General features: G+C 41.9%; 2 protein-coding genes across 2 annotated transcripts; both read right to left on the bottom strand.

Annotated features, from left to right (window-relative positions):
* Positions 1–54: 54 nt before the first annotated feature.
* Positions 55–11,608, bottom strand: LOC147625132 (uncharacterized). The gene is made up of 5 exons (XM_086817944.1): positions 11,580–11,608; positions 556–640; positions 342–440; positions 93–260; positions 55–60 (listed from the first exon to the last, which is right to left on the bottom strand). Exons 1-5 carry the CDS (start codon positions 11,606–11,608, stop codon positions 55–57), a joined length of 387 nt encoding a protein of 128 aa, XP_086674070.1.
* Positions 11,609–22,308: 10,700 nt separating this feature from the next.
* On the bottom strand, positions 22,309–23,128 carry LOC147625131 (secreted RxLR effector protein 161-like). The gene is made up of 2 exons (XM_086817943.1): positions 22,838–23,128; positions 22,309–22,656 (listed from the first exon to the last, which is right to left on the bottom strand). Exons 1-2 carry the CDS (start codon positions 23,126–23,128, stop codon positions 22,309–22,311), a joined length of 639 nt encoding a protein of 212 aa, XP_086674069.1.
* Between the last annotated feature and the right edge of the window lie 3,600 nt (positions 23,129–26,728).

Below are 26,728 nucleotides of genomic sequence, written 5' to 3'. Positions count from 1 at the left end.
TTCCTCAATAACATCAGCAGCACAACAGGTCCTTGTTCTTGTGGCTTCTCCTCATCAGCACTAGGTCCTTGTTCTTGTGGCACCACATTTGCATCATCTGTGTCATCAAGGTGTATGACACCTTCTCGGACTTTAGAGCTCTCACCTAACTCGACAGTAGCTGGTACAATAGGTTTGGGGAAGGCATACTTCAAAAACTTCCAAATTATATCAGCTCTGAAACTATACACGTAGCTCGAGTTGAAGCTATCTTCTCTCATCTGCAATGAGATATGATGATTTAGAACACTTTGTACCAATATCAAATTTTTTGAAGCTAAATGAAAATTATTTTTTCTTACAAGCTCTGGCTGTCCTATCTCAAAATAGCTTGAAAGTATATATTTGGCACTAATCAGCACTCTCCAGCCACAGCTACTTGAATCATCTTGTTGTGGTGTCTGGATAGTTGGAAAGATATGTTAGAAACTGTTAATGTCTGAACAAAATAAAATTATTCAATAAGTTCAAAGGCATAGCATGAAATAGACATCAGTAGAGGGAGCAACTTTCTACCTCTAAATCTATTGGCTCTATTGAATCCAAAAGATTGACATTAGGAGGACACTGATCCAATGCATCTAGAAGTCTTCTAATACAACTGCAATACATATAATTCAGTTAGTGTGCATTAAATCCAAATAATGAAGTTTAAAGTTAAAAATAGCACACAAACCACTTACAATTTAACCTCTCTGTGTGTGTTTCTAAGAGAGTTGAATAAAAAGCATTGCTTCTGCTGGATGTCAATAGAAGCAAAGCTCCAGTGGTCACTGCATAAGGAAAAAAGCATTAAGAAATCAAAGGCTACAAGAGTACTCAATCTTGAAGGAAAATCCCAAAAGAAGCAGCCACACACATACTTGTTATGGTATGGAAGTAGCAAAATATCAACATGATCAAAATCACAGTGTCTGAACCAATTGGAAATATCCATGGGAGTTTCCTTTGGATCTCTTAACTTGAAGGAAATTGCAGGATCAATAATATAAACTGTATGCTGTACAGCATGGTTCAGCCAGCTTCTCATCATGCTACATTGGACAAAACAATAATTAAGGTAAGGTGTAAGGGAGGAGGTACAATAAGGATTGTTTTGCAAACAAATGTAAAATAAAAGACACTTACTAGAGCATTGCAAGAATGATAGTATCTGAGCAATACTCATTCTTATGAGCCAATGCTGCCAAGCATGCTCTTGTCAAGTCAAAATTATTCTCTGAAAAATCATCTTCAATATGGACAACTATGTTAGGGCCCAGCTCCTGCAACCTTCTCTGTATCTGTAGCTCCATCTGTACAGTCTCCACATTTATAGCAGACTTGGATTCCTCTATTTGCTGCTTCAGTGACTCCTCATAAGCAGCTTTCCCTCTGGTGCTCATTGAGTGGGTCACTTCAACAACCTTCACCTTGTCTGCCTTCAATTTCCTTGTAGGTGGAATTAATAATATGTCCCTCATTTTAATGTCCTGCCATTCCACAGGATGGACCAGCTTGTCATACCTCCACCTCACTCTGGACAATGTGTTGAAGTCCTTGGCCATCAGAGTTACCCTGTGAGCATGGGCTGCTACAAGCATTGCATCTTCAAAGTACTTCTCCAGGTAATCCTCTGCCATTTCCTGTAAGGAAAGAATGGCAGTCCTGTTCCACCTGAAACCAAGGTGCCAGCTATCACAGATTTCTCTCACTAGCCTCTGAAAAGGTGCCTTGGGGATTGCAAAGCCTATAGCTTTTTGCTGTTTCCTGATCTCCTTTAGCACACCAGCAGAATGCTTTAACCTCTTGGACTTTTGCTGTAGCATGCTCATTGGCTTCCCCTTCCTGCCATGTGCAACTCTTCCTTTTGTAGGCACACTAGATTCCTTGACATCAGCCCCAGCTGCTGCTGCAAGCCCTGGCCCCTTGCCAGACCTCCTTGCAGTTGCCTTGGTTCTTGCCATCACTCTGAAAAGGTCCATACAAAGCAATAGTAAAAGATAAGAAACATGGAGAACATAGAATGATTAAAGAAGGTGATGACAACTTGGATGAAGTAAAATTGAACAATTTGCAACAAAAGGCGATTATGAAGATTTGAAATTTGTAACAGCTCAGAATCGCGTTTTTCTGCAAATGCTTGAAACAACATGCTTTTACATTCATATGATGAATTCTCTATCTTTCCAACTACAAACAATATGTATTGTGTTTATAGAAGAACTATGCAGGCCTGAAATGGGTGGATAAAGAAACATTTTAAAATCTGCAACAAAATGCGATTTGCATAATCTTGAGATTTCTAAAATCCTCTCCTCGCGTTTTGCTGCAAATTCTAGAGACAACATACTTCAGCATGCCTTTAGTCATTTCAGTGTGTATGCAGCTTGGTGCAACATAGATTGAGCCTATGGACATCAAGAAGTGATCAAACTCTCATTCAACAGGGCCAAATAAAAAGTCTTCCTGCTTCTACAAGCAGTGGAGAAAATCTAAAAAATGCATATAATATTTATCATAATATGTAACCTACATCACATCAATCAATTCCTTACCCTAATATACTATTAAACAAGAAGGAGAGGAAAAAGATTTTCTTACTAACCTGGAAGCTATCTGCAAGTGTTCTGTGCTGATGATGAGTATCCTGTGCTGGGTGTGAACCTCTGCTGCTGCTGGTCTGGATGCTGATGGTGTGGAGTAGGGAGGTAGAGATGCAAGAGAACTGAGTTAGGAGAGTAGATTATTACAAAATACAAATAATGGAGTTATTAATACCACACGTGTGAGATATAGTCGTTTTTTAACACGTGTGGGTCCCACCAAATCTTTTGGGATTTGAAATTTGTGGGTCACTTTTTGCCTTGGAACTTGTGCCAATCATGATTTCATAATTAGATCCATTAACACTTTTCCCTCCCCGTATTCCATCCCTGCCAGCACCCTCCCATCATCCTCTTCTCTCCCACTTTGACCACTTTCTACCCAACACACTCCATCCACTCTGCAACCTGTCTGAAGACTACTACCATTACCAGATCTCCAGGTTACCAGTGCTACAGCTCAGTTTTGGAAGAGAGCAGGACAATCTCCAAGGCTATTCCATCAGTATGGAAGAGGAAAAGAAAGGTCAGAGATCTATACCATTTCCAATGTTTTCTGACATATATTTCTTCCATCTGTAGAATTCTTAAATCTCAGTGCCTAGAAATCTGGCAGATCACCCTAGGATTTGATTAGAGATGGATATGAGTAGGATTTAGAATTTTGCAACAAAATGCGATTAGAGAGGTTTATGTTTTCCAAATGCTCCAAATCGCGTTTTGCTGCAAATTCTGATATTTGTTTTGGTTTTTATTTTTTCTCCTTCTTTTAATCTCTTTTGCACTGGGGAATTCCTCCTTGCATCATTTACTGTCCTGAACATTGTGAGATATCCCTAACATTTGATTGGAAAAATGGATGTCAGTAGAAATTCAGAATTTGCAACAAAATGCGAGGAGAGCACTTTACATTTTTCAAATGGGTCTGCATCGCGTTTTGTTGCAAAGTCTTGTGTCTCTTCTGGTTTTTACTGTTTGCTCATTGTTTTGCTTTCTATGTCCATGGAGATGTCTTTCTTGATGATGAGAAATGTTTCTGCTTTGGAACAGTTGATCCTCAGGCCCCTCCTTTCAAGAGGAAGTTGGACTTCTCTGCTGCTATACTCAGACCACAGCAATCACCAGGTGATTCATGTGTACTGATGAAGAGTTTTGTTTGGTGATATCCTATACTTTATCTGATTGCATATGTGAGCATATAGAATTCATGTTATATAAATTTTGCTTCAGGCAAAAGCAAGAGACTAGAGCAGAAAGGTGAGTCTTCCCTTTCAAAACAAAGGGAACCAGAAGAGGACAAATCTCCAGATTTGCTCCTATTTGACTTTCTTCACAAGTGCAAGGCTCAAAGGAACTTCCACATATACCACAGTATTTTCAACAGGGAGTTCACTATGAGCTCTCTTTTGGACCATCACAGAGATTTCCTTTCAGACCATTGGGACACCTTCAAACAACTGACAGAGGCAGGAAGGATTGTGGAAGGTGAAAAGGTTTTTGTGCATTTAAATCATATTGTCTCCATTGAGAAGCTGAGGTATCATGTGAATAGAAGGTTTGGCAGCCTGCCTGAGGAATATAAATTCAGTTGTAACTTGCACACCAGAAAGTGTAGAGTGCTTGAGGAAAACATGGCATTCCTTATGTACATTGTCTTTCAACAGCAATCTCTAGAAGAGCAAGGGCAGGAGACTGAAGAAGAAGATATATCTGTGGCAGAGGTAAAAGAGGATATTCCTATGGCAACAGATATAGCAGAGCAGGAAGAAGATGTCAACCTCGAGGATGAGGGGCTGCAAGTGGCTGCTCTTGACCTTGTTCAACTAAGGACTGAGACTCTTAGGGCAGCACAGCCAGTTGAAGACTTTGATGTTCAGAGCAGCAACTATGTAGTGCCCATGCTTCCAGGTGTCTTGATTGGTGGTAAAGATTATGTTTTCCTCCATGATATAGAGTGTATGTTCAATTTGAGGGAGGACTATGCCATTTCCCTTATTGCCCAGGCTTCAAGGCTTGACAAGGAGGTTGGCATAGAGGATGACCATTCACTGCTAGCTTTGGAAACAACCTTTGATCCTGCAGAGGCCCTAACTATTTGTTTCAAAGAGGCTGAAAGTTTCCAAGAGCCAGATGAAGCTGCCTTCCAGCTCACCCAGGAAGCTATGAATCTCTCATCACTTCATAAGGAAAAACTTAAAGAAGAGGCTGGACTGGAGGGGAGAGGAATAAATCTTTGGAAAGATGAACTTCTTGTTGCTGATGAAAATGAGAGGGTATGATATTATTACTTCAAATCAAATACTTTATGTTGTGTTTAAATGTTTTGTAGTTATGTATCATTGTCTCACTATAATCTTTTGATACATGGCAGCTACAAATTGAGGATGACACATTCCTCCAGAGATCAAGTGGAAGCAGGCCAGCTGGGTTTGGCAAAATGTCAAGCCTAGCTCATTATATTCATGATCTAGGTAGTGCTAAGATCTTGATTTACCATAGGCAGTTGAGCAACAATGGAGAAGCCATTGTTTACTTCTTTAAATGTTTGTCTAGGGTATTAGGTGGACATGATCTTCCATGGCAAAAGGAAAAGATCATTTTAATAGAGAGGTTGTCCGCCATAGATATATTTGGGGATTATGTGAATAAGCAGGCCTCTAGGGCCTCTTACTTTTTGTCTTACACTTCTTATGCATTAGCATGTGGTGTTAAGGAGCCCAAATGTCTAGAGGGCTATGGAAAACACAAGCTCATAAGGTTCCGAGAGCCACCCATGATTGCATCAGGCCACACAATCCAAGAAGAAGAACACGTGGAGATAGCTGAAGACAAGGATACCCCTCTCAGACAAGCAACAGAGGCAAGCATTGATAAACAGAAAGTCGACATCAAGCCAATAAGGAAGAAAAAGAGTCCAATCAAGTTCAAAAAGAGAGTTCCGACTCGCAAGCCTTGGGAGTAATAGGATTTAGTCATCAAATATAGCACAAACATTATGTTGAAGTTGAACTGATTTGTACAAAGTCTTTGATCCTCATCAGTTCCTTGTCCGTACGGACGATCAGTACCCTTTTGCATTTGTCCCATCATTGTACGACACTTCAGTACTCTTCCCACACTCAAAAGCTTCTAAAAGTGTTTGACACTCAGTATTTTATTGGTAAGGATCAACAGTATGTCTAGCATAATTAAGTAGTATTGATTGAATTTTTTGTGTGTTAATATATGGATGTATTGATGCTTGTTAATATAGATCACATGTTTCACAAAAGACTTACTTTTGATAGAGTCTCAAAACATATAGGCATTACACCAAGAGTCACTTGTTCCACAGAATAAAAATCTATTGATTGAGTTTGAAAACATGTGGACATAATACCAATAAGTTACAAACTGCTATTCATGTTTACTTGTCCATTTATGGTTTCTAAATATCTTCGAATCCCTCCATTGTCTATGTCTCTCTGCTGCCATTGAATTGTCCAAAGTTTGTCTTCGTCTTTGCTTTTGGGCTAGAATAAAAGCAAGCTTGACTTTGGAGCTAGCAACTTTTCTTTTAGCATGCAGCCTTTGTAGAATGCCTCGGTAAAACCATTGGAAGACTTCCTTCAGACTATTTGCCTTTTGACTCCCTCCATAGTGTTGTGTGTGTCTGAAAAATGCATTACGTGCCATGTAGTGAGACTTCTCCATGCCTTGGGTAGACCAAATTGCTGGGCATCCATACTTTTTGACAAAATAGGGAAGGTGGTTGTAGATAATATGCTGTTTTCACAAAGACATAAGAATGCATAGTAAGTTATAAAAGAAAAGAGGATCACACTTAAGTAAAAGAAGAAGACATCACTTTACCATGTAGTGAGTTATATTGCAGGCTGTCCATGCGTCTTTCATTGACTTCCCAAAATGTTTTATTGCCTCTTCAAAGTTCTTGTAATCACTCTTTGTCCATGTTACATTGTCACAGAACATGAAGAGTTGATCAAGAGACCTCCACACCTCTGCCTTCACATTTCGTGCTTCCCCATCTGCCTCATGATCTTTCACGGCATTATGGACTTGCTTCCACAATCCATAACTAATCCTTGAAACTGTTTTACCTTGCCTTACTTGCTTACTATTGTGTTTGGGTCGAGACAAGAATCTTCTTGCCTTAACACCACCAATAGAGGGCTTGATTGGTACCTCCTTGCCATTGCTAGACTTTTTAAAATCCTTTGTGATATGAACATCACCTCCATGCAGACCTATATCGGATAACACTTTTTCCAATGCATGAAGAGCATCCTTTCTATTTCTTTCGGGACGGAGTTTCCAAGCAAATCCAATATACAAAAATACCAATTTCTCAATAATTCGACATAGAGCATGCAATGTGCTTATGTGAACATTACATAGTGGAATGTCAAGAATGGCCTTGAAGTCAGGGTCAACTTTATCTCTATTAGGTGCTCTCTTCCACCATTTAGAATCCATTACTTGCGCTGATTCTTTGCAGTAAAGACAAGGAGACTTTGAGTTACCTCCTTTACTAACGTTATACATGCACTTAAGTGTTTTAAGATCCCCCGCCATGTGCCACTCTACTTGAAAATCACCTTTTCCTGCAACATGGAGATTCTCTCCTTGCACCTGTCTTTTAATTATTCTTGGTATTTCCGTGTGGTGAAACACCCAATCTAGTGTTTCATGGTCTTCTGTCTTTACCTGTGATTATACAAAACAAAAGTCTTACTATAAAAGATTTGAAAACATTGACTAAAATCAAGTACGAAATAAAAAATGATCATACCTGGAATGAGCCCAACCACCATATGTGTTTCTCCGACTGCACACTAAAATACTTCGAACTCGCTTCATTCAATGATGTATCAAGTGCTCCATTCATCAATGTGATAGTAATCCTTTCCATTTTCTTTTCCTTTATAACCTCACACTCATCCAGTTTGATAACAAATTTCAAAATGCCTTTGCACTCTTCAAATGTTATTCCATAAAACTCGACCATTCTTCTTTGAAGTTGTTGTAGATCTACAAATATATTGTTCCAAGGGTCATACACAGTGGTTCCTTTAGCACCATGAAATATATCTTCAATATGGATATATGGTCCAATAAACTCATCTATACTTTCATTCAAATGACCTCTTATCTTCCACATTGTTGCTGGATTTGGCAGTAAAACTCGTTTAATCCTTTGATCTCTCAAAGTTGAGGATATCGCATGGAAAATTGAACTATATCCCTTCCTGCTAACTCCACTAACATCAAGAGCCTCTTGGATTGTAGTACCATCAACTTGATTATTGGATATAAAGTCCTCTACAACATTGCGTTTGATTGTTTTGTATTTTTTTTCTTCAATCAAACCTTTTGCTACACCACAAGAAAGCAATCCTTTCATTTGTTTAACTGGAAGAAGGTCGGGATCCATATTTTCTTTTGCAGGCTCCAATAATTTCCTATAGTAACAATATAGTAACAACACAATATGCCTATATTATTCAACACTTCCAATCCTGTTTTGCATTAATGGACAAAATACATAGTCATTTGAGAGTATTTTTGAGTTTAAAAAATAAAAAATTGCAAACTAACCTTGCTTCCTGAATTCTTCGCTTGCATCCCACCAGTTCCAGCCTTCAAATTTGCAATGTTTTTAATCTTCCTACTTCGTTGTCTGTCTCCAAGCATGGTTCTCTTCCTTCTTGATCTTGTTAACTCTTTTTTACTCTTTGAATGTTCCTCAATTTCATTCTGCAACTGCTGCTCCAATTTTGCACGAATAGCTATCTCTTGAATCCTGGCTCCCTTTTCTTGTAGGTACATTGTTTTATATGTTTCTGCAAATGCAGACTGTGCTGAAATATAACCAAGAAGTCCATTTTGTCCATCGCCCGCAAACCTCAATAGTGTGGTTGGATTGACAAATGGAGGTGTAGAGTTTTGTACTGGACATTTTGGATATATACTTCCATCACACCATAAGTCAATATGTTGGAGCCCTTCTCTTCTCATATTTTCCCGTTGTTGAGCATTTAGCACCGTAACCTTTCGTCTTTTTTGTGCTGGAGCATATTGTTCTTCTAAGTCGATGTGAAGATGATATAATCGCTTCTTCTGAGATTGTACTTCACTAGTATCGGCCATTTTTGTGCTTCTGAGGTTGCAAAGTTGGCTTCTCAATCTCATAGTCTTTTTGTAACATGAATTGTGGAAGTGTGGCGGTATCCATACAATCATTAAGTTCAGTGATGGATTCTTTATGAGAGGCCTGCACACGTCGTCAAAAGAGATGCGAAATCTTCGAGAAACAAAAAAAATTAAGGAGATATTTAATGCAAAATCGTGTTAGTTAGACAAAAGATTATCTTATTCTTTTCTGAACTGACAGTTCAGTGGTTCCTCTGACAGTTCTGAGCCACGTTTCCATATTTTATTATTTTTGAGATCTTTTAGGAGAGAAATAAATCGAAAAATAGTGAATTTCTTACAGGGCCCCAAAATGAGCTCCGTTTTTCCCTAATGTGTATCCAAAGTGCATGATGGGCTGAGGTAAGCTAATTGAAGAGTCTTCACTTTTGGAGGAGCCACACACTTGCATTCTATTGGACCACCCTCTAACCTCTTTTGACTTGCACAAGAGGTCACTTACAAATGAGCCCACCTCTTACAAAAGGTGTCCTTGGATTTTAGTTTGCACGGTTGAGAAATGAAACAATTTCGTTTCTTTCTTTTCATTTGCATTTCTTTTAAGGTAAGGTCCAAGCCCCTATTCAAATTTAGCCTACCCCACCCCCCTGCCATCCAATTTGACATACCCTCACACTAAAATGGAAAAGGCATCTTAGAGGGAAATGTGTGTATTTCCCAAATGTGAGCGACTTCTCTCACACACACACACACACACTCTAAATCAAATCAAATGCCATCCCTTTCTCTCCCAAAGAAGAAACAGAGAATAGAAAGCCTTACCTCTTCTCACCATTACCCCTATTTTAATTCACCTTCTATGCATCCAAATAATTAAAATCCACCCCCCCCCTCCACCTATAAATATAACCCATCTATGGTGTGATTTGTGTGCTTTTGTATGCTCAATTAGGGTGCTTTTGTAGAGCCACTCTATGCTCAATTAGTGTGGATTGGTAGTGTTTTGTAAGCATTTGTGAGTGATTTCTTGAGCAAAATTGGGTCACTTTGAGAGCAAATTGAGCTACTTCTTTGAGTGTGAATCATTATTAATTAATACTCAAGCCACTGGGAAGCTAGGGTTTTAATTAAAACATATTATAGTAGCTAATCTCCTCTCAATTTCCTCGACCAATTGGTGTTGTGCCGACAAATTGCACCCGTACCACGTTGCTAGCCTCGTCACAAGCGTTTCGCCATCCACAAAGCTCCAATATGGTATGCTTGATTGCGCATTATTCGCAATCTTTGTGAATTTTATGTTTTTGTGCTTATGTTGCTTATGCACTCTTTGCATTGTGGTCTACATATGTGCAATTGCTATATGAATCATTGATCAAATTAAGTTGGTGGTTGATTTCTTTTGTTGAATTGTCTATGGTGTGTGAAAGAGAGGCTAGTGTAGCCTTATGAGCAATGTTATGTTGCTGAAATTTTGTATGGAAGTGCATGTATTGTGTGGGTGGAACCGCATCTCCCACGTGTGCGTAGCCTCCGAGTCTACGACTCGTTGAGAGCGAGAATCGCCTTTCGGGAAGTTTATAATCCACCCTAGAGAATGTTAGTTGTGAAGCATGTTGATTATGTGAATGGTGCCTGAAGGTGTCCGCAATTGGTATTTTTTTTCATTTTCTTTAAAATCCTAAATTTTTGGTTGTAAATTGATTACCTAAATCCTTGCAACCAAGCATGACTTTGATTTGAGAAGAGACGTAAACATAGATAGGAAGGGTGGTTTGCATGCACATTTTATTTAAGTGTGTGTGATTGTTGCACATTCAAGACCTTGTGAGGGTGGGGAAAACTTCCATGCGAAGCCCCGCCAAAGCATTGAGCCCGAGAGGACACTAGACCGCACATGCTTGATTTGGGTGCACGGGATTAGGACCTCTCCCTTGTACGTTTATGTTGTTTGTGTTTGTGTGGATCATAAGGTGGTGAAACCGCCGCACCCACGTGCTCGTAGCCCTGTTAGCTTCGAGCTAGCATAGTGGCAATGATCTTGAGCCTTCGGGAGTTTGGCACATTCACCATCTTATGGTCTTTGTATTGTGATTACGCCGTTTGCGTACTGTGAGGATTCCACCTCGTGTGAGACTCCAACCTTGAGAGAGAGTAAGAGATAGTTTCCTTGTTGTCTAGAAAACAAGGTGGTGCCCCCCCCAATTGATTCATGAAGTGAGAGACCCCCTTGGGTTGGCAAGCGTGCACGAGCCCCGAGGTAACCCAACTGTGCGCTTGCTCTCGTCTCCCATTTTGGGGCCTCATTTTTGGTGCCCCCACTGAGGAGGGCTTTGAAAACCTCCAGTGGCACATTTGTTTTTGATTGTTTGTGATTGTGAGGAAGTTATCAATGTTGCATATCTCGTACTAAAATTTTTTTGTGCAATATTATGTGCCAAGGCTTCTTCAAGTTCAACGAAGAAGACGCGCTTGGACAGAAGTGAGTTTCGCAAGTATTGGGCCAGGAAACTTAGGATTCCATCTTTGTGTCCCAAGCGAAAGCGGTGTGTTAAGCAAGTCAATTGGAGCCTTGGTTTATACACCATTGCTCGTTTTTTGCATGGCCTTCCATCTCATGGCCCCCCTCAATGTGTAATAGAGAAAGTGTCCACATCAAAGTGTGCATTCATTATTGGTTCCACCTTACATGTGCGTGCTAATTTCTTGTGCACTAGAAATGAGTTGAATTTCATCTCATTAGTAACTCACTTTCAATTAGTTGAGGAGGTGAGAATCCACACCTTTCACCTCAAATTTTACCTCACTGCAAGAAGGGCACATGTACGCATTGAAGGTGTACGTTGGGAATTAGTGAAATTGATCTTGCAATTTGTAAAGGACCTTGGGTAGCAAAAGGGGAGAGATTGGAGAGAGCTATAAAGATTACCTTTGATGACCTTCTCAAGCCAGCAGTTGGCGGCTTGGAGAAGTGGGTTACCTTATAAAGGTTTAATATTTGACATCCCTGAGTATCAAATTGACATCATATCTACATATCACAACCTAGAGTGGGTGCATGCGGGGGTAAGTGTGTTTGCTGAGGGATACTCCACAGACTCCAAAGATGAAGTGGACTATGCAAATGAGGAGGTGGACAGCAACTCCGACGAGGAGTATGACATCATGAAGGTTGATGGATACCCCTTCTTCCTTATATCCCCTATCTAAGCTTTTGTATTTATGTTTGAGCTTTGTATTTGAGCCCTTGTACTTTGTTTCATGAATAATCAGATTGCCCTGGTTTTTCATAATTTTCATCTAACACAGCAAATTAATGTGCGTGTCACCATAAGTAGAAAGATCCACTTTATGCAGCGTATTGTGCAATTATTTGGACCAGGTGCTTTAGGGCAAGTTTTAAACTCGCCCCACCCAGTGATTTTTCCTTTCATTCTTTATGAAAACTCATTTGATGTGCATGTTTTCATCTTGCTATGAATGCTAACGATATCGCTGGACCCATAAGGCCGTCCGCTGGAAAGAAGATTCATATCTTCGGTTCCAAGCTGTTCTCAGGTACACTTTTGGTGAGCAAAGGCTAGCCGATCAACGCGTCGGTGAGCCCCTTCATCTTCCCGATGATCTACTACCGTATTTCCCTCGACGTCCACATTTTCGTGCTGCTGTAAATATCTGTGTGTGTAGTAAAAAAAAAAAATTTGGGAAAAGAAAACCAGCAATGGCTTTTCCTAGTTTCCATGGAAGGGAAAGAGAGAATGCGAGCAACTTCCTAGATGACCTAGAAATGGCATTTTTAGTGTCGGGAAGGGACGAAGATGCAGTGAAGCTTAAGGCTTTTCCCCTAGTCTTGCGGGAAGAAGCAAAGAGCTGGTTTGCGGGATTACCACCCGAGAAGAAGAAAAGCTAGGAAGTATTGAAAGATGCTTTCATGGCCAAGTTTGGTGCTGGCAACAACCCAGAGGAGTTGTGGCGAAGATTGTCGTCTCTACGGCATACTGCGCTTGATTCTTACCAAGCGTATGAGACCCATTTTCTTACCTTGTGGGCCCAATGGGAGCTTAGTTTACCAGAAGGAGAGGGAGCCCCTGATTTCCTCAAGAAAGAGAAGTTCTTGGCCGGACTGTCTCCATCTTTACAGGAGAAGGTGAAAGGCAAATTCCCAGAAAGTTTTGAAGAAGCCATGCAGTGGGCTAGGCTGAAGGATCGAAAGCTACAATTTCAAGCACATGTGATGAGGAGGGAGTCACAACCCTCTACCAATGTGATGAGTGAGCAGCAACCGCATGCACCTCCTACGACGCCGGCGGATCTGCATTTGGAGTTACTACAAAGAGTAACTAATCAGTTAAATGAATTGTCTGTTAACATGTTTCAAGGATCTAGGGTGCCAGTTCAACAACCCCCTAATGAAGAGCGAGCACAAAATGCTCAACCACCGCGAAGACCACCGCGAAGGTAGGAGTATTTCTGCTACAACTGTGGAGAAGATGGGCATGGTATGTATTTTTGCCCTCACCCAAGGAGACATCCTGGAAACGGCCAAGGAAGAGGTCCTAGAAGACAAGTGACTCCACCCAGAGACAGGCCCCAAGCACCTGCTCAACCCCAGCCACCACCAGTCGTTCAGCCTCAAATATTAAGGCAACCACAAGCAGCAGCGGCAATTCCACCTTTCTCGGAAGTGGCTGAAGAAAGGGCAGTCAATGTAATCCAGCTTGAAGCCAAAGGTAAGGAGAAGATAAAGGAACCGGAGGTGATGCCAATCAAGAAGGCACGAGTAAGTGAAGAAGTGACGGGACCACCAGCCAGTGCGATGATGGAAGAAGAAGGTACGTCAAAGGATGCAAAGAAGAGGAAGAAGAGGTTAAGTACAAGAAGGAAGATTACCATCAAGGATTTTCCCCTTGGTGAGAGAGAAGAGCCATACAACATGATTGAGGATGTGTGCAGCCAAGGACCCAAGCTTACTTGGCCACAGCTCCTTCATTTGTCCCCAAAGATGCGGCGGCAATGGTCAAAGATGGTAAGTACTCGCACTACAAAGGTGATGGGCTCAGTAGAAGCCAAGAAGGATGAGGATGTTCTGCCTGTGATAGAGGCATACATCAAGGGCCAAAGAATTCAAAAAGTGTATGTAGATGGAGGTGCTCAAGTTTGTGTGATGAGTGAGAAGATGATGAACCGATTAGGGTTGGAAGTTCACGGTAAGACATAGTTCAAGGCGAAGATGGCCAATAATGTGTCAATGAAGTGTGGGAGTTTGTAGAAATGTGAAGATTGTTGTTTGTGGGATCAAAGTTGGAGTGGATTTGTATGTTTTGCCAGCTAAAGGAGAAGGCTATCCTATTATCTTAGGTAGGCCATGGTTGATAGCAATGAATGCTAGACAAGATTGGGAGAAGGGAACTTTAGTCCTTAAGCCACAAGGGAAGGGAGACAGACCAGGACAGGTGATAGTGTATAACATGAGAGAGGGAAAACAAGAGAGTTTGGAGTTGGAGACTTCAGAGGATGAGTCGAGCATGGAGGACGACTCATCCACGGCCGAAGGTACTAGTAGTGACAGTAGGAGTGAGAGTGAGAGTGATAGCTCACTAGAGGTGTGTGGTATTGTCCTGAAGCAGTCTACTTCCAGTGATGGTGAGAGCACTAGTGGAGAACTGAAAGATGAAGAGCTGGAGAGCATGTTGGCAAAAGACCTCTCAGATGGAGAGAAGGAAGAGTTCAAGGTGATGTTGAGGAAGCACTCCCACCTTTTGAGAAAGGTAAATTATGAATGTGGAAGGCCTATCATTGTTACAGTGGATATAAGACCAACAGGAATTGGGTGTGGTATTGGATAGGATGATGAGGATGGAAATAGGTATGCAATAAGATTTGGAGCCAAAGTCTTGAGTTCTCATCAGCGAGGCTATACACAGGTGAAAAGGGAGTTGTGGGGAGTGGTGACTGCATTGAAGTGTGATAAAGAATACTTTATTGGTGCATCTGTGATTGTAGAAACAAATTGTCTACCTCTTCTTGGGATGATAGTAGTTGCTCTACTCTAGATATTACTATGTTGCGATGGATTGCTTATATCAAATCTTTGAACCCAAAGTTTTGACATATTGCAGGAAAAGACAATCCAGTTGTAGATATGTTATCAAGAGCAAGGTATGAGGATGAAGAAGACATGGTTATTGAAGGTGATGATGTAGGTACAAATTTCTACACCACTTCTTATATTGAAAGAGATCATTTTTGTTATGCTTCTTCTCTTGAGTCTTTCTTTGAAGACATGTATGATGGTGAGTGGCTACAAATTGGCCATTACTTGAGCACTTTGACAAAAGAGAAAGGATGGAGTGACCAAGAGTTCAAGAGGATTCGAAGGAAGGCATATGGATATCTTTTTGCAAAATGGACATTTATGGAAGCATCCAAAGAAAAGAAGCATGACTCCACAAAGGGTAGTATGCAACAAGGAGGATCAAAGGAAACTTATGAAAGAGTTCCATGAGAGTCTTTGGGCTGCTCATCAAGGTGTATGGGCTACATTTGCAAAGATCAAGGAAAGATATTGGTGGAAAGGTATGTATGGAGATGTGATGCAATTTGTGGAGACTTGTGCTACATGCCAGTTATATTCCAATGTGCGGTATCGTGGGACAAGCGACCAAATTGATACGGGTCTTGAACTCAAGGCTGAGAGAGAGAGAGAGAGAGAGAGAGAGAGAGAGAGAGAGAGAGAGAGAGAGAGAGAGAGAGAGAGAGAGAGATGTGTGTTGGGCCCACTTCCATCATGACTTTAAAAAAATCTAGAACTAGTGTCACCTGTGACCTAGCTTGTAATAGAGCTCGACTAGTCATGGGTGGATATCAAGCTTGAAGGGAGGCAAGTAAGCAGGTAGAAGCCATTGGATTATTGCATGCCTTCAAAGAACCCTTTTGGCTCAAAATAGTTGCTCATCTTTGGTTCAAAACAGGTAATAAATGATAACAAAGTTATACTTCTATGTTAAGAAAAAGGTGTCTTTAAAAGAAGAGACTTTTAATGGTCATGAAAAATCAAAACATGTTCATGTGCATAAATAACACCATCTCAAAACCTTTTGCTTGCCCCTTTCTGCATGCATGCAGATAGTTGATGGAGAGAATGGAGAAATTAGCCACAATGGTGGTGAGGCCACAAAATGGGAGACGAGAGCAAGCGCACAGTCGGGCTGCCTCGGGGCTCATGCACGCTCACCAACCCAAGGGGGTCTCTCACTTCATGAATCAATTGGGGGGGGGCACCACCTTGTTTTCTAGACAACAAGGAAACTATCTCTTACTCTCTCTCAAGGTTGGAGTCTCACACGAGGTGGAATCCTCACAGTACGCAAACGGCGTAATCACAATACAAAGACCATAAGATGGTGAATGTGCCAAACTCCCGAAGGCTCAAGATCATTGCCACTATGCTAGCGCGAAGCTAACGGGGCTACGAGCACGTGGGTGCGGCGGTTTCACCACCTTATGATCCACACAAACACAAACAACATAAACGTAAAAGGGAGAGGTCCTAATCCCGTGCACCCAAATCAAGCATGTGCGGTCTAGTGTCCTCTCGGGCTCAATGCTTTGGCGGGGCTTCGCATGGAAGTTTTCCCCACCCTCACAAGGTCTTGAATGTGCAACAATCACACACACTTAAATAAAATGTGCATGCAAACCACCCTTCCCATCTATGTTTACGTCTCTTCTCAAATCAAGGTCATGCTTGGTTGCAAGGATTTAGGCAATCAATTTACAACCAAAAATTTAGGATTTTAAAGAAAATGAAAAAAAATACCAATTGCGGACACCTTTACGCACCATTCACATAATCAACATGCTTCACAACTAACATTCTCTAGGGTGGATTACAAACTTCCCGAAAGGCGATTCTCGCTCTCAACGAGTCGTAGACTCGGAGGCTATGCACACGTGGGAGATGCGGTTCCACCCACACAATACATGCACTTCCATACAAAATTTCAGCAACATAACATTGCTCATAAGGCTACACTAGCCTCTCTTTCACACACCATAGACAATTCAACAAAAGAAATCAACCACCAACTTAATTTGATCAATGATTCATATAGCAATTGCACATATGTAGACCACAATGCAAAGAGTGCATAAGCAACATAAGCACAAAAACATAAAATTCACAAAGATTGCGAATAATGCGCAATCAAGCATACCATATTGGAGCTTCGTGGATGGCGAAACGCTCGTGACGAGGCTAGCAACGTGGTATGGGTGCAATTTGTCAGCACAACACCAATTGGTCAAGGAAATTGAGAGGAGATTAGCTACTATAATATGTTTTAATTAAAACCCTAGCTTCCCAGTGGCTTGAGTATTAATTAATAATGATTCGCACTCAAAGAAGTAGCTCAATTTGCTCTCAAAGTGACCCAATTTTGCTCAAGAAATCACTCACAAATGCTTACAAAACACTACCAATCCACACTAATTGAGCATAGAGTAGCTCTACAAAAGCACCCTAATTGAGCATACAAAAGCACACAAATCACATCATAGATGGGTTATATTTATAGGTGGAGGGGGGGGTGGATTTTAATTATTTGGGCCATTTGCCCTTTGCTTTACCTTACCATTTGATTTCATTTTCTTCTCTTTGCACCTTACCCACATGCTTCATTTGTTCATACACTTACTATTTGCTTTCTACTGCTCCACAACTTCACCTTTTATGTCATTTTGCTTTACTTTGCCATGTCCCACAAGCCTTGGATTTTTCCTCCCTTAACTTTCACTTACCTTTTGAAAAAACCATGCCACATGTAATTGACATTCACCTTAACCATGCCACCTAGGATGGGGGCATTCCCACCTTGCTTTCCACTTGAGAATAGCTTTCTTCTTCCTCTTAGGAGAACCTAGTTCCCGCTCCTTATTATTAATAGCTCTTTATGCTGTATATGGTCAGCCTTATTCCGAAAACACCTGTACAAAATATACATAAATCCCTTGATAAAAGCTGAATTGATGGGTGTGATTTACCCCCATCATTAGCCCAAACCAAGGACGCTAGAGGTATTTATGCCTCTAGCTCCAACGCTTCTTCATCAGTGACGTTTTTCTGCAACCTGCTTGTGCACTCATCCTCTCTATCAATGGAAAGATGCTCCATCGATGTGCCTGGTTTACAAAGAAAAGTGTCTATGCATGGCTGTGTAATTGGCCCTATACTCATGCTTGAAATGCAGGGAACATGCCGTGTAAGAACTGGGTCTTGGGCAATCAATCCCAAGGGCTGGTTGCTGTCGAGGCTTACCTTCGCTGGATCCTGCTTCTTTGGATAACACATGTGAGAACTTCCATGACAAAGTCTACATGAAAGTGTAGCTTTGTTTACCTTATCCAAGTCCTTCTTCTCATTGAAAACCTGCGAAAAATATGGCTTGAGTCGCCATCCATTTACCCTTGTTTGATGTTGCTTGCCTGAGATGTCCATCAGCTGATAGCTGCCATTTGAAAATCTTTCCAAGACCTTAAAAGGGCCTTCCCAATGTGGTGAAAACTTGTCGCTTTTGTTGTAGTCAAACCGATTGTCGTAGCGCAACACCAGAGATCCTTCCTTGATGTCTTTCACTGCAAGCTTCTTGTTGAACTTGATTCTTCTCTTGTCAGCTTCTTCTGCATAGTGTTCCATTGCTGCTTCCCTGTTCAAAGTTAGCTTTTCCAAGTCAAGGATGCGCTGTTTCAGTTTCTCCTTGACATTCCCATCTCTTTTCACTAACACCCTTAAGCTAGACAGCTCAACCTCAATGGGCAAGATGGCCTCTTGGCCATAAACTAGATGAAAAGGAGTGTAACCTAGAGATGCCTTGAATGAAGTGCGATATGCCCATAGTGCTGCATTAAGATGCTTATCCCAGGTTTGTGCTTTCTCTCCAACATGCTTAGTGATTATCTTACAAATCATCCCATTAACCTTTTCAACTAGACCATTACATTGTGGATAGTAAGGACTAGAGTGCCTTTGCTTGATTCCTAACTTGGTCATTAGTTCTTTCACTAAATCCCCTCTAAACCCAGGTCCTCTATCTGAAATGATTTCAAGAGGTGTACCAAACCTGCAACAAATGTTTTCAAACACAAATTTAGCCACATCCTTGGTTGTAATTCGGCTCGTTGGTGAAGCTTCTGCCCATCTTGTCATGTAATCGACACCCACAATGATGTACTCTTTCCCCGCAGCTGTCCTTGGGAGCGGCCCAATGACATCAATGCCCCATTTCTCAAAAGGCCCAAAGGAAGTGAGAGGCTGTTGAGGCCCATAAACAAGTCTTCTAGGTCCTGTGCGTTGGCACACATCACATGTTTTACACCAAAATTGGGCATCCCGTTGGAGAGATGGCCATATAAAACCAGCCTGCAAGACTTTCCTGCAAGTTATATCTTGAGCAAAGTGCCCACCACAAACATCATTATGACAAGAGTGAAGAATTCGATGAATATCTCCACTGGGAGGGACCTTTCGAAGCACTTGATCCTTCCCTAGACAGAAAAGGTCATCCTTAATGAGTCGATACCTTACCGCCTTTCTTGCCAACCATCCTCTTTCTCCTTTTGTAAGACCAGGGGGTGGCTCCCCTGTCTCTAAGAAACTGATCACATCTTGTAAAGACTCTTTACCTTGAAGCTTAGGCTCTTGTAGCTTGACAGCACCAATTGTAGCTTCTCTCAAACACTCGCTTGCTAGCGCATCTGCATCTTGATTCTTTGCTCTGCCCACATAGTGGATTTGCACATGTGTGATTTTCCTAAGTAGGCTCTTCACTTCTCTAAGCTTTAAAGAAAGCTTATCACTTTTGCATGACCAAATGCCCTGCACTTGTTTCACAATTAACATAGAATCACCATAGACATTAAGGCGGGTAATGCCACTTGAAACACACCATTCTAGCCCTTTGATTAGAGCTGCATATTCAGCCTCATTGTTGGAAGAGACATCGGGTAGAACCAAACCTCTCTCCATCACCTTCTCACGAGCAGGGTTGAAAACCACCATACCTGCTGCTGCTGCTCTACCGTCTTTCTTTCTATAGGCACCATCAAAATAGAGGGCAAATGCTTCCTCTATCTCCTTGACTACTGGGGGCGCTGCTGGAATCGATTGCTTTGATTCCTTCTTCTCTTTCTTTTCCCTGAATTGGTGGGTTAGGATGTCAGCTAAAGCTGCCCGTGTAGACTCTTCCACCATCACCGTGTAATCAAACTCCTGCAATTGCACAATCCACTTGGAAATCCTTGCCGAAACATCCATGTGCCGTAAAACATATGCGAAGGTATCTTCCATGGTGATAATCACAAAATGCCTAGGCAATAGATAAGAACGAAACTTTTGGGTGGCAAACATGAGAGCCAAAACCATTTTCTCCATCGGGGTGTACTCCTTTTCTGTTGTCTTTATCACTCGGCTTGCAAAATACACAGGCCTCATCAAAGTGGTCTTGGGGTCCTTCTGCAAAAGAATGGCTCCAAGAGAATCTGATCCCACACTAGGATTCACAAAAAACGGCTGGTCCCAGATGGGTGGAAGAATAGTAGGTAGAGAACCCAAAACCTTCTTAATTTCTTGAAAAGTAGCCTCACTCTCCTCAGCCCAAACCAAGGTTTGTGCATTAGTGAGCTGCTGTAGAGGAAAAGCCAACTGTGACAACTGATGAATAAACCTTCCAAAGTACCTCACCTTTTGAATGAATGAAGTAAGCTCTTTCACTGTAGTTGGGGAAGAAAGAGCCAAAAGTGCATCGACCTTTGAGGGGTCAGCTTGTATCCCAGACTCAGAAACCACATGCCCTAACAAGGCAACTTGCTTCTCTCCAATATGACACTTTGCCATGTTCAATTGGCCTCCTAGTTGTGCAGTGCACATTGTAATAACTGCTTCAACTTCTTCATTGCTTTGGTAAGAGACTCCTCCCAATGAAACCTTTTGCCTTTCCTTAGCAATTCATAAAGTGTGCGAGCATACCCGATCCTAATACAAGAAAAACATAGAGAGAAAAAGATAAAGAATCGAGCACCTCGGGCCCCGTCCTCATGGACAGTTAAAGCCCTAGTAGCCACTCACCAACTGGGTAATCCGACGGACGACAAACCGGCTCCTCACCAGAAGCACGGAATACGAGCCGTCGACGCCCTAGTGAGCTCTACTTCGCAATCCTCGGAAGCCTGAGGATCTTTCTATGTAAGCCTATGGGTTCATTTATTCCCTGTTGCTCAACTGTAAAGACAGGAACGCGAGGGAGATCTAGTTAAGGCAATGCTTTTTTCCCTGATTTCTCAAGGCACAGCCACTGCTCATTAACAGCTTCTCTAATGCTTTTTTCCTCGTATTTCAGAGGCACAGCCGTTAGATAAGGGTTTGATCAATGAATCTAACGCTTAAGAGTTATTGGAAAGTTTACTCGACTTATCGAGTCCACCCAACCACCATAGGATCAGACCGTCGGGGTCATAATCCTCCCACTTTCCTTTAAGAGAGAATAGCTATTATCTAATTACTACCACACTGTTTTACACTTAAAGACAGTTTCCTTTTCTTAATTTCCACACATTGTTCCTTAGATCAGCCCTTGAGGCACTCAATACATGGTAAGATAGCGTAGATGTCTACAAACAGTTCCTATTCAATTCTCAAAAAAGAAATTCATTACAAACTTTAAAACTAGAGGGACCTCCACCTAGCTGGTGTGATCTACACTCTGTTCCCGAGGGACCTCCACCCCTCAGATCTCGGGCGTGTGATCATCTCTCGGCCGCCAAGGGACCTCCACCCCTCAGATCTCGGACGTGTGATCATCTCTTGGTTCCTGCTGGAAGATCTAGAATCCAGCCTTCTCGGACTCCTCAGATCTCGGAGTGAGGTTCAAAAACTGCGTCTTCCGACGTCCAAAATTAGTGGCTTCCGCCCAATTTCTAGTTCCGCCCATCTGGCATGAACTAAACCTTTTAATAGGATATCCCAACATATTCACCTTAACTTGGCCAAACAAACTTTGATGCAATCTTTTTCAGCATGCAATCAACTTGAAAATGTGCACAACCATATGCTACGAGTTTCGATCGTTAGTCACGATCTTGTTTTAGGTTAATGTTTCCTTCCTTCCTAGGCTCATAGTTCTCGCGTATGCAAATGCACAGAAACCTTAAAGTACATAACTTAAATTACTCAAAAACCTGGTCGACACTCCCCCTCGAGCTCAACATCTCAAGGAGTCCAAGCATTGTACAGAATTTGCGGAGCTTCTCAGCTCGCCTTGGTGAAAATGTCTGCAACCTGCTCCTCTGTGCCAACGTAGACCAAGTCAATGTCTCCAGCCAAAACTTGCTCTCGAACAAAGTGGTAGTGGACCTCTATGTGTTTGGATTGTGCATGAAACACTGGGTTCTTGGCTAACTAGATGCTACTAAGGTTGTCACAATATATGAAAACTCCTCTATCCACATGCATCCCCATATCCATAAGTAGCTTGCATAATCAAGCTACATCACATGTTGCAATAGTAGCACCTCTGTACTCAGCCTTTGTGCTCAACAAGGAAACTATGGGCGGCTTCTTGCTGCTCCAAGTGATAGAAGCACTCCCAAGTGAAAACATAAAGCTGCTAGTAGATCTCCTGTCCGTGATACTACGAGCCCAATCTACATCTGTGTAACCATATAGCTCCACTAGCACAACTGCTGCATAAAATAATGCATAGTCCAATGTAGCTATCACATAGAGAAATGTGCATCGCATTGCATCCAAATGTGGCTTCTTTGGAGTGTGCATAATCTGGCTCTCCAAGCCAACTATGTAGCTCAAATCTGGTGGCGTGATCGTCAACTGTCACCCACAATAATCAAATCATCAACATAGATGGTAATAAGCACAATCCCAACATCACTCTTACACACATAGGGTGAATGATCTCCTTGTGACATACGAAAGTCGATATGCATAAGATAATCTGCAATCCTGTCATGCCATGGTCTAGGTGCTTGCTTCAGCCCATACAAGGCCTTACAAAGCGGACATACATAATCTGGGTGTACCATCCTTTTGCTGCTGCAGCCACTACAATGAAAGTATGTACGGTAGCCATCTTAGCTACAGGAGCAAAGGTCTCCTCATAATCAATGCCATAAGTGTGCACATAACATTTGGCGACCAGCCGTGCTTTGTATCCTTCAATACTTCCATCAGCCTTATGCTCTATCTTGTACACCCATTTACAGCCAATAGCCTTTTTGCCACTTGGCAATTGCACCAAATCCCAAGTATGATTTACATCCAATGCAGCCATATTCTCATCCATGGCTTTCTCTTAATGCACATTTCTAGCAGAACTCTCATAAGATGTGGGCTCAACATCCTTCTTTACTCTAGCCATATATAAATAATGATGAGACACATAGCCATCATAAGTCAACCACTGCATAGGATTTCTGACTCTTCTAGACCTGCATGGCCATGGATCACTGTTTGGAGTCCTCTCACAGCATCATGTTCTCTCCTCACCCCTGGTGTCCTGACAGCTGGAATACCAAACTCCTCATCAAGACTGTGCTCCAAACCGTCAGAGTCTACATTGAAGACAAATCGGTCATACATGGGGATTCACCATGGCTTTTTTAGGCCAAAAATGGCTCAAAAATGGTCAAAAATGTGTCATTTTTGGTAAAAATAATTTTAAAACGACACACCAAGTCATTTGGCCATGGAAATATGATAAAGGGGGACTGAAAAAAGATTCCAATGACTTACTTTTCCATAACCTCTCTTTAAGCACTCAAATCTAAGCGGTTTTCAGCCAGATTTCTCCCGAATCGAAGTTGTGAGCTTCTGAGTGATTGAGTTACGGATTCCCTACTTTAATTCAGTGTGTAAGAGTGAATTAGAATGTTTTTAAACTCTGCAAAATTAGAATTTATTCATCTCAAAGAGTTGTGAAGTTTATGCTCAAGGCTGTATGCATGAATAGGTGGACTTAATACCTATGTCAGGGACAATCTGCTACCAAGTTTTTAAGGTTAAGTAGTAGCATATCACAAAAGTTTAACTTTATTACTTACTAGCTCAAATGAAAGTTTCCAAACCAATAGTCCTATTATAAAGCTACTACCTACCACCTTGTATCACTAGCTACCACTTTTGATAACTAGAAACTTGCTACCAGGTGGTAGCTACCATGTAGGTAGCTAGTGTACCACCTATTCATGCATACACCCTCAAGTGACAAAGGCTTTTAGATTTGTATCATCAAAGGATATCAACTATGCTTTGTCTCCCCTATGCAACCAGGTTTGCTACAAACTTTTACATGGCAGAATCACTTCTACGCAATAAAAATGCTGTGATGGAGAAATTTGTTTTAGCTCCTTTTTCTGAGTGGGAAGCAGGTTAAACTGAATATGTTAAGGCAAAGATTTTGTCATTGAGAGATGGCATTGCAAGCAAGGTTTTCTGGGATGAGGTGGGAGATGCGTATCATATCAGGATGCCTATCATTTTTGCCTTACCACAACTAGATTCTAGGGCTCCAAACATTAGAAAAGTTTATATGTCCTAGTGGACTATCCAAGAAATTCTCAAGAAGCCGGAGGATCTTGAAAAATGCTTAAAATATGTGTGAGAGCCACGCCCAGCCATCCCGGCTATTTTTTACATCCCTCCCACCTGGGACCAGAAAGTCGTTGGATCCCCTTCCAAAACACTTGAAGGATCGTGGAGCAGAGCAAGCAGAGAGAGAGAAGGAGAACATAGAATGTGGGTGGGGAAGCCTCTATATGAAGGGAGTCCCCTATACACATATGTATATACATATGTGGGTGGGCACCCAAGGCATGGGCAACTGGGCAAGGCATATTCCCTTTCCCCCAACAACCTCCCACTCAAAGGCAATGTGCCTCTAAGAAAGAGAACCTAGTCAACTGACTATATACAAGTGAGAATGAGTGAAGACGACACTCATCCAATGCCCAAGGGCTCTCAAACTCTGTATGCACCTGGCAAAGTACGAAAACAATCATGAGGAAGACCCACAAAGCTATGGACCTCTTCTATATCTGATGCTCTTGTATCTGACCATACAAATGCATCACTACCAGATGTCACACGCATCCCCTAAAGGTCCTGTAGCCATCTACTGACCTCCAGCACTCTCTCCCCCTACTCCATTCCTAACCTAGCCAGAAAAGAAATTACTACTTTCACTGCCTCTGCACTCTCGGGCATCATGTGTAAGAGCTCATACATGAGTCGGCCGCATTCAGATGCAATGTTAGCAAACACAGCTGACTTGAGTGCGCTGAAAGCCTCCTCTAGACCTCCATCCAAACAGTCAATCATATAATAGGAATCACCCATATGTGGCATACATGCATCAATGTGTATGTCTCTGACTAGAAGATCATCAATGTCTTCCAGACACTGATCAATCATCATAAGAAAGTGTCACTGCATCACCAAAGAATAAGCACCTATGCAATCACTATCTGTCATCAAAACTGATTGACCAGGCAAATCAGCCCCCTGTATCTCCTGACTGTCCACAAAAGACACACAACTATGCATCCTTAGAGCCAACCTACTCTGACTCCTGTCTACACAAAGACATCTCATACAGTGTTGTACTCAGACACTCACTATCGAGCATCTCAAGAAAATCTTGTATGACTGAGTCCTCAATCATCACCATCTATCCAGTAGATGACTCGCATCGCTATGCATATCCACTAGAGCTAACTTGCTCTATCTCTCCATGCATAGACTCCTGCACAACTATCTCCTGTCGTGTCTCACTAGAGCAAGACCACTCTACCTGTCTATCTAGCATAGGAGTATTATGCACAACAAGCTCACTACTCTGCCCTATCACTAGCAAAGCATCTAGCTGTATATCCGTCACCTCAACCGGTGAGTGCTCAAGTCCTGTGTCCATAGAGCTCTCTTGCTCTCCATGTCTGACCTCAGACTCTGCATGCACACTGCATGCACAATGAGCAAAATGTCACGCTACTCATCTGCAAAGTGTACTTGCCTAGACCACCGTAAGCATCTGCATGGCAATGGACTCACATAGACTATGGCATCTCTAACACCAAAAACTGAAAGAAGGGTCAAGCAAGCACCACGGCTGTCTTGTGCTACAAGAAAACCCCTTTGTAATATGAAAGACTCATCTATCAAATAAACCTGGCACCTGTGATCTCTCAACTATGAGATGAAGATCAAACTCTGCTGAGCATCCAGCACATACTACACGTCGTGAAGCACAAGCACACTCCCACTCGCAAAGTGCAAGTGAATCTCACCCACACCATGAATACCATCCTGTCTCAAAGTAGAAAATGTGCTAAACCTCTCCCTATCTACAGTAACATGGCAAATAACACTACTATCTAGCTGCAAATTGTGAGACAAAGTCCATGTATCACTGGGAAAAATGTCACATGTAGGAGTGCCAACCACACTTGTACTCTCTGCCAATGTGTGTGCTTGACATCTATGCATCCTCTGCTATCTTCATCGCCAAAAACAGTGTCTCTTCATGTGCCTTAGTCTGCTGCCACAAAGTCAACAAACCATACATCTACACATATAAGATCTAGAAGATGCACTACCTTGTGTAGACGCCCGAGAGAGTTAAGAACCAAAAATAGAGAAGATCCAAAGTTTCAAGAGGTGAGAGAAGCACACGCAAGGGAGCTTAAAGGTAAAGAGAAGCTGCAAGCCAAGGGTGTGGAACTCGCCAAAGAGGCAGCAGCAAAACAAAGAGGAGAGAAAAGATCCTTTGAACCCTTTCAAGAAGACTTGGATGAGTATGAACAATTAATCATACTCACCAAGAGGTCAAGAATGGAAGCCTTGGAAAAGAAAAGGAGAGAAGAGGAAGCTGAGGCCATCAGGCAGCAAC

Source organism: Cibotium barometz, chromosome 24 (genome assembly GCF_041138505.1).
Source record: "Cibotium barometz isolate CiBa-2024 chromosome 24, ASM4113850v1, whole genome shotgun sequence".
Lineage (NCBI taxonomy): Eukaryota > Viridiplantae > Streptophyta > Polypodiopsida > Cyatheales > Cibotiaceae > Cibotium > Cibotium barometz.
This window is presented reverse-complemented; position numbering and strand designations above follow the sequence as displayed.

Excerpts from the sequence above, each read along its gene's own strand:
- LOC147625132 (XM_086817944.1), bottom strand. The coding sequence starts at position 11,608 with ATGCGTACATGTGCCCTTCTTGCAGTGAG. Across the intron at positions 641-11,579 it reads TGTGCCCTTCTTGCAGTGAG|TTGTATTAGAAGACTTCTAG; the intron begins GTAAAATTTGAG and ends TATGTATTGCAG. Across the intron at positions 441-555 it reads TAGAGCCAATAGATTTAGAG|ACACCACAACAAGATGATTC; the intron begins GTAGAAAGTTGC and ends CCAACTATCCAG.
- LOC147625131 (XM_086817943.1), bottom strand. The coding sequence starts at position 23,128 with ATGGATGAGAATATGGCTGCATTGGATGTAAATCATACTTGGGATTTG. Across the intron at positions 22,657-22,837 it reads AGATTATGTATGTCCGCTTT|TTGACGATCACGCCACCAGA; the intron begins GTAAGGCCTTGT and ends TGTGGGTGACAG.